Source organism: Cryptomeria japonica, chromosome 6, assembly GCF_030272615.1.
Source record: "Cryptomeria japonica chromosome 6, Sugi_1.0, whole genome shotgun sequence".
Lineage (NCBI taxonomy): Eukaryota > Viridiplantae > Streptophyta > Pinopsida > Cupressales > Cupressaceae > Cryptomeria > Cryptomeria japonica.
Window position 1 is genome coordinate 151,855,946 of NC_081410.1, and position 12,424 is coordinate 151,868,369.

At 30.9% G+C, this 12,424-nt stretch overlaps 1 protein-coding gene across 2 annotated transcripts; it reads right to left on the minus strand.

Annotated features, from left to right (window-relative positions):
- Window positions 1–2,527: 2,527 nt before the first annotated feature.
- On the minus strand, window positions 2,528–11,428 carry LOC131065002 (2-oxoglutarate-dependent dioxygenase AOP3). 2 transcript variants are annotated; one of them, XM_057999376.2, is made up of 4 exons: window positions 10,966–11,428; window positions 3,362–3,432; window positions 3,105–3,235; window positions 2,528–3,030 (listed from the first exon to the last, which is right to left on the minus strand). In XM_057999376.2, exons 1-4 carry the CDS (start codon window positions 11,334–11,336, stop codon window positions 2,806–2,808), a joined length of 798 nt encoding a protein of 265 aa, XP_057855359.2. In that variant the 5' UTR covers window positions 11,337–11,428; the 3' UTR covers window positions 2,528–2,805. The 2 variants fall into 2 exon arrangements, with proteins under 2 accessions (XP_057855359.2, XP_057855357.2); XM_057999374.2 differs by having other exon boundaries at window positions 3,105–3,432.
- Window positions 11,429–12,424: the final 996 nt, after the last annotated feature.

The window sequence follows — 12,424 nt, forward strand, 5'->3', positions numbered from 1 at the left end:
CTTCTTTTTCTCTTTTCTGTGTGTGTTGGTTGTGGGAGTCTTGTTCTTCTCGCAGGCACACTGGATGCTAGAAATTTTAATGGGCCTAGTTTGGCCAGTTGGGGTTTTTGGTTAAGGGTTAGTTGTGTTGTTGGCAGGTTGAATACTTTGTTAGAGGTTAAGGGAGCCTAGGAAAACCCTTGTGTGTTGGTTGTGAGAGCCAACTTAAAACTCATGATAAAGGATAGGAGAGCCCTTAAAAACCCCACTTGTCTAGATTGTGAGAATATGTTAATTTATTGTAATCAAGTGTTGTTAAAGGTGATGGGTGCCTAGATACACCCATGTAAACATTTGTAGGTTTAGGGAGCCTTGTAAAACCCTTGTGTATGTTTTAGGGATGAGTTTATGTGTAGTCTTTGGTGTGGCTACTAGTATGTTGATGCTCTTTTCTTTTAGCAGCGTTGTATTGTGGGTTCCAGATGCTGGTAAAATCTGAGGGTTTCGGGTCCCTTCAAAACCTGTGGGGTTTCGGGTCCCCTCAAAACCTATTGTACGGGGTTTCTGGTCCCCTCAAAATCTGTTTACCCTTAATAAAAAACATAATAATATAAGATGGTAAAATAATAATATCGACTTTTACTTTTAGTATAATTTGTTAAAAAAATTAATTATATAAAATTTTCTTAATTTTAAAATTACTTTTCATGCTAAATTTTTAAAATATTTGTCTTGTTACTTTTTTATGATGAAAAATTACAATTTATAAGATTATTGTTTTGGTAACTTTACTTTTAAATAATATTTTATATTGTCTTTTAAAAATAATTTATGATGGTGTAGGGTCATATTGTTTTTAGCTATATTGACTTCTATTTTATTAAAATTTGTAAGAAAATATTAGTAATGTAATTTTTTTTTAATTTTAAAATTTATTAAATAAAAAAAATAAATTATTTATTAATTAAGAAGTTATTTTATTTTTAGTTTCTAAACATTATCACAATAATTAATATTTTTATCTTTTTATGTTTTTTTAAAAAAAATTTAATGATGAATAATACTTTGTATGATGTATAGTGACATCTCTATAAAATATGTCTAGCAATCAACAACAAATGTATTCAATATAATCCATCTCTTAAGTTAATCATCTTCATACATTGTCAAAACACTTTAAACCTTGACATACTTAAATGTAGTGAAAATAAATTCATTTGTTTTAAATAATTGCAAAATAAATATTCATTTTCTTATTTATTTACATTTATATTAAAACACATTCACTTTTCAATAACATATATTTCTTAGACCATTTAAGATATCCATAAATTTAAATGAGAAAGGTGAAGTATTTGAATATGTAAAACATCATAGCAACCAAACAAATCTTACATGATTGTTACATAGTTCTGTTGTATGGCAGCAAAATAAATAAGAATGTATTTGGATTTCTATCCCCTTCCAGATAACACATGAATGCAAAATGATTACATTAACAGAATTAACAAAAAATAAATTTAGATCCTACAAATGGAATAGATTAATTGTGCATCTTTATATATATAAATATATTTAGTATGGTATATGTATTATAACCATTATGTTCAGGTTCAAGTATATATATATATATATATATATAAAACTATACTCTACATTCAATTTTAATTATATGTTTAATTTAATTCTTTTATTAAATTTTAGTTATAATCATAACTTTATTAAATAACCATAACACAACAGTTAGAGCTCGCACCCAACCGACTTAACTGACACTAAATAATAGACAACCCAGTTGACTGAGACGAAAAGCATGCAAAGGTTAAGGGTGCTAACCTTACTCCAACATCAGAGAAACACGAGGTGGAAACCTAAGACCTTGCTATCTCCCACTACCACCTTCATAAGCCAATAGGGCATGCTCACTCCTGAGATTAGGAGGAGTCGATGCCTATACTTGCAAGTTACATCCACTAGAAAACTCCATAGAACATCATATATGCATATACATGAGTAATATATATCATCAATAGAATGAAGATGATTGTGAACCCATATGCCTCTCAGAATTAGTGATATGAGATTCCAATCGATTACCATATTTGTGTTAGTATCATAATCACTTCCAATTCTATTTTCAATAACATGTAATTCTAGCATATTGCGAGTAAAGCATATATCACTGCCTATTCTAAACATTTGCAAAATCAAAACGTCATTGCAAACACTACCATGCATCTAGTCAAAACAACAAATCTAATCATAAGTCCATCAAAACACAGATAAGCAAGATAGGTAAGGGTATCACATCCTCCTGATGAGTGATCATCCAAGGAGCTAAACATAAACCCAACTTCAATATTTAATTAGGAACATTGAATTAACATCACCATAGTAATTATAACAATCATAACATGTCCATTTTTTATTAAAGATAATTTCAATTATCAAGAATGAAAGATGAAGCAAGGAGTATCAAGAAAACATTCAAGCCCATAATATCTAACAAATTTAATCACATAAGATGGATAAGAGAGGGGCACTACACTAAGAAAGCACTTTCTCATTGATAGCTAGTAGTTTATTCATTAATATCATTCTCTTTCTAAATATACAACATCGTAAGATAAATACGAATTTTAACATTGTAATATTTCAAAAATAAATACTATACCACTACATGACACCTATTACTAAATATTATATAGTTCAACAAGAAATCAACAACAAATTTACATTCCATTCATACTTAAAAACAACATTTATCTTCTTTTCTTTTTCTTTTTTTTAAAATTTTTTTTAATTTTTTTTTTAAATCACTAAATTCTAAATAAAAATGTCAAGAGGAGCTTCTTGGACTCGAGCATTTCTATAGTCTTTGAAAAGAAAGGTTTTATAATGATGTGGATAGTGTTCATCTATGAGCTCCTCTGGTACACGCACCTCTTTTTCCTTCAAAAAATTCCAAAAGAAACCGATAGAAAGACGAGGCCCCTTCCCCTCATATGCTACACGATGCTCCACACTCCAACATCTATCATTACTCCATATCTGTAGCCAAAAAAAATATCATAATTCATCTAAAGAAAGAATTGAGTTTAAACTAGATTTAGGAATCACTCTACCTTTAGAGCGCTGGCTATGATGACAGTGAATGATCCAGCAAGAGGTTTTACAGTGAACCATTCACCTTGTTTAGAGCGCATTTCAAGACCAGCCACTTGGTCATTATATAGAATTGTCATCACACCCAAATCTGTGTGCTCCTTGAGAAGAATATCATTAGCGCCACTTGATTTTTCACACAGAGAGAAATAATTGAGACGAAGCAAAGCTTCACATTCTACAAAATCAATCTCAAAATGTTTGCTGAGTTGCAAACCTTCAAGGATAAGTTTTATTAGGGAATTTGTCAGATCAGCTAACTTGGAACTGTATGTTCTTAGGCTATCACTGCACAACATGTCCAAAAAATTAAAATTATTATATTTGTATTCAATCAAGTAATAATTAATTTAAGTAATAGAGTTTAGATTCATTATAGAATATTATAAAATTTAAATGTTAAAATACAATGAAAATTAAATATTTAAATAAAGAAAGGAAGGAAATAAATTCAATGCATGTACTTTTAGTTTTGGATTTAATGTGAAGTTTTTTATCTAGGTGTTAGAAAATCATCTATCAATGTCTTGAAATTTTAGTCTATATCTTTGACTAGGAAATTTGAATATACAAGGTCACAAAAGTGATTGTATACCCATGCAACACATCTCATTGATTGTTAATAGTCTAAAACTTGTCCAACCTTAAAATTTTGAGACCTAAATGTTATAAGGACTAGTGGTCTATATAAAAACCTTTAGGGAAGGCATTGATTTGCAAACATTATTTTCTCCTCAATTAAAACCCTAGTTGTACCAAGTTTATGTCTCTATGTGAAAATCAAAGACAAAAGCAAGAGTGGATCATACCTAGGACAATGCCACAAGAAAACAAATGGAAAATAGATTATTTGTTAAGCTCATGGATCTATATTTTATTTCATGTTCTAACATTTCAAAATGATTTCAAATGATGAAAAAAATGTCTTTGAATACAACAACCAAGCCTACAAATGAACAAAATGTGTGGTAGGTCGGCTCATAATGTCTAGTGAAATGGTTAACATGGTGGAACTTCTAATTTTAAATTTTAAAATTCTGGTAATTAAATATAAAATTATAGAATTGATCTAGGAATAATTCACAACTATGGGTTTGGTCCAAAGCAATGAAAAATGGTTTTAAGGATTAGAGATTTGAATCTAGGGTCCAACAATAAATGAGATTAAGATGTGTGAAGCCATGAGCTAGATTTTTGCACAAATATGTCACTTGTAAACTAATTATTACATTTAGGACACTCTAATCAATGTGGGTCAAGAACACAAGGGCAAAAGGGAATCATTGTGTATTTTCACCATTACATTTTGCACCAACTTTGATGTGAGGGTGAAATATTAGACAAATGCATGTAATTAAGACAAGTAATAAAAAATGATAAGAAAATATGTTTTAAATACTCAATAGAATTTCATTAAATTAACAAATTATTCTCTATTTTTTTCACAATTAGTGGATCATTCAAACCTTCAACTTTAAGAGAAAAATGCAAAAAATAACATGTCTTATAGATGTTGAGATAAGAATTCATTCCAACTTGCTAAAAAAAAATGTCATTAAAAAAGTAAAAAAATTGAGAAGGGAAGAGTAAGGGGTTTTTCATGGTGTGAAAAAGATTCAAAAGGTCTAGCTATGCAAAAATGTAAAATGACTGTTAACTATGTAGATAAGGTGTCAAAGCTCACTATCTAGATATAAAATTCAATCTAACCACAAAAAGAATGATAAAATGTCTCCATCTAGATATGGTAATAAATCTCTATTTAGAACCAAAAAATGATCCTAATTCTCATAATAATATCATTAAAATCCGATTTATGAAGAACATTAATGCAAATATATGCCCCCTACAATTGGTTGTGCATTCATATGATGTAATGAACTGGAAAAGAGTGAAAAATACATAAGGATGATAAAGAATGCAATATAGTCATGTATGACCATGTGGACACATAAGCTAGAAATAATCACCAAGACACGAAGACATATGTACAATGTTACCCCTAGTGTACAAAGCTGGCAATATAAGGATAGCCTTATATGCCAGATAAAAATTATGTAACCATGTCAAGCATATTGTAATCATTAATATATATAGCATCATGTAAGATAAAAAAATAATAGTTTAATATAAACATTGAATCACATAGAGGAGAAAAGTATTAGATGCACCTAGGGTTTCCCCTCAAAATGAGGAAATCACAAGCAATAAGTAATAATGATATAAGTCATCATAATATCAATAAAGTGTGTCTTATAGGACGCAAACAATGTCAATATGAACACCTAGGATGATCAAGAATAAATATTATTTCCATCATGAAGATGAAGGTCATAAATTCTACCATAAGAAAAATAATGGTTATAATGATTGTACCATCACATGGTACATGGATATCTATGTCTATAAGACATACTATTATTAATGGTGTGAAATAATTATGATTAGTATCATCAAGTATTAGGTGTAAATGAATGTAAAACATAATATTATACATCAATAAGCACATATTAATTATATAATTTACATTAAAACGATGATAATAACATTTCATTTTTATATTTGGTTGAAAAGATGTATAACTCTCATCATTCATGATGGTGCATTGTAGGAGCCACACTTTCACATGAATTAAAGAATTATCTAAATTGTTTAATGCTAACAATCCTTTGAAGCCCAAGTATTATTTGTTTCTTATTTTTTGTACATATTTTAGAATTTTTTAATTGATTAATATCCTAGAAAATATTGTAATTTTTTTTTAATATAGCTTAGTAAATCTACAAAAATGACCTTATGTATACACAAGTTTGTCTTGATATTTATGTACATGATATGATATTAGTGAACCTACTTATAATACATGGACTCAATCTAAACCATTTAAAACTTTGAATTAATCAATAAATTAATAATTTTGTTTGTTGAATTCATCTTTCATATTATAGTAGTTGATGCCCCAAACTATACCCTATAATTATAGAGGATACATCTTAATGACCAAACGTGGGGATAAGGTCAACTTAAATGCATAAAATGGGACTCATAATCAATATACAAGTAATCTAGGCTACTTAACAAAAGTAAGTTTAACTTCTCTATATTTTTATTTTGGCTAGGCTTGTGAGGGTGTTATTTTCCAATGCAACTAAAATAATTATAGTTAAATGGAAATGAAACATCATTGATATAAAACCAATAAAATATTAACAAAATTTTTGATAAATATAAATATGTTCAATGATATTGTCAAGAAAGAGAATAATAATAAATAGATATTAAATCCTAATAAAAAAATGGAAATATCTCCTTTGTAATAATTAAAAAATACAAGTTCCTAATTTGTAAATAAAAATAATAAAGGCCTAAGTACTAATAAATATTTTGGTCCATTTTCACATGCAAACAATTATGGCTAATATTGATGTATCATTACCATGGACATATAAGGAGGGTGAATTCATAGTTGATTATTTTTTTACTCATTGTACTGGTTGATCCCCCATCTCTTATAAACCTTACTAAATGTTAATCTATACTAAATGCATTTATCTATATTATTTCCTTCAGTAGCTATTCCCAATAACACATGGATGATGCAAAGAAACCTTTCATAGTACATGTTGGCAAACAAATCCACCAACATTTATTTTCTTTTATACTGACACACCTTTTCCCTCCTTTTAGTACTTTTCCATGTAACTTTTTTCTTTCTCCCAATATATTTGATTCATTTATGACAAATTATTAATTTTGACAAGAAATATAGCTCTTGGATTTTGGTTAGTAATTGTTTACCATATAAATGATTTTGTTTCTATCAGCCCATCCTCCATTGCTTACATTTTCCCTTGGATAAATATCTAGCCCATACCTAAAATATCCAACCAATAGTAGCATACAACTTTACAAGTGGACCCAAATAAGTATTTGATGCAACTAAACACATCTCCAAAGATGGACCATGAATAAATATTTATTTTATAGGTTAAAACATTTATTTTCTTATATAAGGTGTATAACAATTTTTTTCCCAAAAAATATTTCATTTTCTATAAATTTATATGAATTTATCCATACTTTGTGGGAGCTACTTCTACTCAAGCTCTCCATCAACTTATGTGTCATGATACTATCTATAATATATTTTTCTTTTTTCCAAACACATTCTTTGTGGGCTCATATTGGTTCTAAGTACACACTAGTTTATGTGTCATGTTTTAATTTACACTAGTTTTAATTTTTGTTGTGCATCTACTTTGTAGCAGGATACACATTGGTTAAATCAACTTCATATTGTCTTATGTGTCATTAAATCTTAGATAACAAAAAATCTTTTTCAATGCATATGCTTAGGGGGGAATATTTATAAATTCACATTATGTTTCATGACATATTTCTCTATCTTTTACATCTCATTATAGTTGTGTTTCATAGCTATTACATGTTTTGAATAATAATTACATACTTTTAACAAAAAACACTTGATATATCAACAACTAATATCATGTGTACAGTAATGAGAAATGAATTCTTTCCGTAAATACTAAAAGTTATTGAGGCATCATTTGAAGGTCCAATACTTTATCCTAACATACTTATTCATTTTTAATTAACACATTTATATTTTCATATATAATTCATAAATTCATAATATGCATGCCAAAGTAGGGGGGAATGTAAAGGATAAAAGTATGTATCATATATTTTAACAACACTTTCTATATAGTTGAAGCGCTCAATCAATGTATTTGGTTCATGAATTAACCCCTACCCATAACCTATTAGCTAAATTCATTTGCACACATCCCTAGGCCATGCAATACTATAGACTAGGTTATCTAGCTTGACCTAGTAGACCACATTCAATCATTATATCTCACACTCCAAATCCAACCCTTTTGGTATCCATCTACTATCTATTTGGTTTACATGCCAAAAAATCTGAATTGAGTAATTATGGACATGTAAGTATAAAGAACATAGAGATAATCAACATCTGTAAACTGGCAACAAGAATTGCTCAAGAGATATTTGGTTCTAAAGAATACAAAGTTGAATTCTACACCTTGACATTTATGTTGTGTGCACAACAAATTGCCCATATCTAGAGGTTTGACTACTACTAGGACAAGCTTAGGATTCCTCCTCTTATTTTAAAACAACCCTTTTTATTTTACGAAGCATAAAATGATTCAAAAACAAGTCAAAACAATGAATAACAGATTGCATCTTATTCTTGTTTCAACGGTGGCACTCCCACTAGGCACCCAAACAAACCACTACGCTAAGGCAAAAGCTACTTACACTGGTTTAAACATGGCTATCAAAGAAGGGTTCAAAAAAGTGTGGGTTGAGAGAGATTCACTTAACATCATTAGATGTATGAGTAAACATACCGAGCCCAGCTGGACTATCAAGCACTTAATTCAAGAGTGCCACATCATGATTACAAAATTGGACGAATTCAAAATTTCCCACGTTTATCGGGAAGGTAACATGCCATCCAACCACCTTGCAAATATTGTTGTGGATTATATGGACATAAGGTGGTGGATGGGAAGGGAAACTTTCTTGATACAATTGTGTGAATTGACAAGAAATGACACCGAATGTATTGGCCACTCATATCACATTAATGATGACACATTGCCAAATGAGTAATGATCTTTCATGGGATTTGAGTTTGAATTTCAAAACCAAGGTTTCTAGAGCTTTCTTCTATGTCTAGTTTTTCATTGCCTGGTTTGGCATTGGTGCTTACACCCAATTTTACAAAGGTAGATTGCTTATGGGAGGTGACAAAAATAGAATGGAGCTTACTTCTTATGAGAAATGGGAAAAGAATAGGGAGTTGTTAACAAAGATTACTAATGGGGGCCTTGTGTCATATTCAAGAGGCTTTATGGCAATGACCCAAAAATGCCATAGGATTTTGTGAATGGTTGGAAGAAAGGTATCCTCACAGACTTTGGAGCGGAGTTTAGAATTGGTGAAGCCTTCATTGTGGTGATAACTAGCTTGCAGATCGATGGAAATAAGTTTTACATAGAGAGGAAGGTGGCGGAAGAAGTCATTTTGGCCTTCTTTGACAAACAAAGCAAGAGAAACAAGGTCTGAAAGATGGCAAACAATGGTTATAACAGGAAGGACCCGCAATCACTTTGAGCAGATATGGCTGAAGTGATAATGAGGTACATTAGACTTGACGATAGTTATGCCAGTATATTCTCTTACCACTTTATGATATTGAATCATTTTAGGCATAACAAAAGAATTTATTTTCTTTTTTACTTATTATCTTCTCTTCAAAATAGCCTTGCGAATCACGCCAAAAATAGTGACAACCTTGTCTTGCATGAGGGGTTAATCATGCTCATCATGGAATATTCCAAAGATCATGGGGTTAAACCCTCCCTAGTTGTCAAAACCCCTAATTCTTTGACCAACCCTAATGTACAAATTGTGTTTGACATGGGGATGGAGGAAGAGGGGTCTGGTATGGCTATGGACTGGCGAGACCTTAACGTCTCAGAAGATCTAGACTATTTTCCCTCTCAAGAGGAGGGCCCCCCTGAAAATATTACACTTGGCACTAGTAGTAGCAGAAGAAACAAACACCCCAGATGGGCTACCAGTAAATATAAAACTCCAAACCCCAATTTACAGGGTTCTGGGCAACCAAGTACGAAAATGTCTAAATTAGGAAAAATAGGGGAAGCCAAGGGAAAGGAGAAGGAAATAAAGCTTGACATCCCCATTAAAGTTGAATAGGGGAATACTCAAAAAGATTCTAATTTTGATAGTTTCCTTAATAATTGTATTAAAAAAGCCATGAAAATTACTTTCTTTGTGTCAGCAAGGAGATCAACATGCTAAAGGAAGGAATTAAGGGCATTATTGACACCTATACTGAGACACCCATGGCAAGAAAAACTGACAAAATTATCCGAATGACACATAAAGTATCAAAAGATGTTAAGATCATGAAAATGGATCATGAAACAAGGACTGGTCAGTTTGAAATAAGCTTGGAAGAGCTTAAAGGCAACTTGGGGAATCTGGTTGATATTACCAGGGAAGCCATGAATAATAGCATTGAGGGTCTCAAAAAGGTCAATGCGATGATTGTGGACCAAAGAGCTCAGTTGGTCATTAGTATCCCACCCTCAAATACCAAATAGAAGAAGAAAATCCAGGAGCCAAACTTGCAAGGTACGAGATCACATATCACTACTGGCCCTTATACGAGGACGAGGAGCAGGAACCAAGAGAATCTAGTACCTCCAGGATCATCATTGAAGAGCTCAAGGAAGTTAACACGAGTATGATCCAAAAGAAATCAAAGCTGATCCAATCTCTGGTTTAGTGGTTTCTTTAGTTTTTTCGGTTAGTGGTTTTTGTGTGAGTGTGAGTGTGAGTGTGGTCCCTATTTCTATGGCTGTTTTTTCATTGTTTTTGAACTGGTTAGCTACTATTTAATTTTTTGTATTTTTATCTGACTAGATTTCAGGTCCCTGTAAAACCCGTTTACCTTAATAAAAAACGATAACATCTTATTTGTTAATTAATATTAAATAATAAGATAATTATCTAACCAAACATTCAAACAAATAAATAAAAACTAAAGCTATGAAATATCCAAGAATGAGAAAAGAGGTGATTGAAGGAATAAATCTATTATCAAACACTCCATGATTTTCCAAAAACAAATAATACCCAATTAAACAAAATTGAACTTAAATTAAAATACTGATTAATTGAAACGATAGAAATGAATTTCAGATTGCCTTAAAAAATCAAACAAGTTGTATAACATACCAAAATTCAGGATTTCCTTGGGGCCATAGCTTTTGTGCATATTGCTGAATCGAATCAGAAGCCAGTACTGCTGGGAAACATATGGCCTCGCCAGATGAAAGACCAACGCCCTTCGAATACCCATCAAATGGAAGACAAACGGCTCTTTCTTTTACTTGGGGTGGAAGACTGAAAAGACCTCGAGAAACTGAATCCACAGTGTTTAGAAGCTCCTGTTCGACTCCATGATTCACCACACGAAAAGCTCCCCACTGTTGGGCAGCTTCTTTTACTTGATTGCACAGCCTCTGAAGATCAGGATCACCTTCTTTTAACTCTGATTGAAGAACAGAAATATCTATTACAGGGAGCTCAGCCTCTGGAAAAACCATTGTCAGATGAAAATTGTAACGCAGAAGGGTTAGGATTAATGGTGAAGAAATAGATCAATTAGTTGGCATGAGAGAGATTAAGTGCATCTGACAGTCAAGTTGACGAAGCACGAGCTAAGTCACGTTGGTCAACTTTGATAGAATATTTTTGGCGTGGATGTGTAAATTTGATGGTGGACCTTTCTGTCTAGCAAATTGTTTTTGCGATGATTGTTCATTTGAAAGTGTCATTAAAATATTAAAATGCATCTTAATGTAAATAAGATTAAATATATATCTAATGTATATTTGTAGGATCTTATATAATATTTTATGGTACAAATGTTTAAATATGGTCATATGACCATTACATTTAGGCCTCGGTTATTTGCACTTAGTGGCTGTCTTTTTCAATAGAAGCTTTTAGTTAATTGTCATAGACTATTTGTGATACTTGTAGAAATGTTTCTAATAAGAAAATTAGTTGGATTTCATTAGTTTGTATAGTGTTTCAAAGAGAATTTGATTAATTGTTAAAAAATGTTAGTATATCAATTATATCATTAATAGTAATTTGAGTTTTAAAAACATGTATGTGTCTATTTATAAGTATGGTCAATTGAGTTACTTATCACTCCTAAATAATTCAATGCATTTGAAACATAATATACATAAAATGGATTGTTACCTTAATAACTTATATTTAGCTTTGTGATTATTTGAAAGTTACATCTAAATCACCCATAAATATAAAGGTAGGTCATTGAAAGGTAACAAGCTCGTATCATAAAACTTTGGGTTTTATTTGCCATTCCTCCTAGTAGGAAATAAATATTTTCAAGTAACCCAAAAAATAGATCAAAATTGATGTATTTATATTTTGAAATATAATTCACTAGAGTTAGTTGACCAATTATTGAACATCATGATTAGCCTTCTTTTGAAAATAATTGTGCATGGAACACTTCAACTAATTAATTATTGTTTAGAAGAGAACACCGAAGGGATAAGAAGAATATAATTATAGAAATTAGTGTACAACATGTTCTAAGAACCATGTTTCCTTTAGAATTCTTGTTGAGGATAGTAGAGGAAACATGGTCTACAAA

What these genes read in the sequence shown, in the direction of transcription:
- LOC131065002 (XM_057999374.2), bottom strand. Translation starts at nt 11,336, where the DNA reads ATGGTTTTTCCAGAGGCTGAGCTCCCTGTAATAGATATTTCTGTTCTT. An exon ending in CAAGGAAATCCTGAATTTTG is followed by an intron (nt 3,433 to 10,965) that starts GTATGTTATACA and finishes CATGTTGTGCAG; the next exon opens with TGATAGCCTAAGAACATACA. An exon ending in TCATAGCCAGCGCTCTAAAG is followed by an intron (nt 3,031 to 3,104) that starts GTAGAGTGATTC and finishes TTTTGGCTACAG; the next exon opens with ATATGGAGTAATGATAGATG.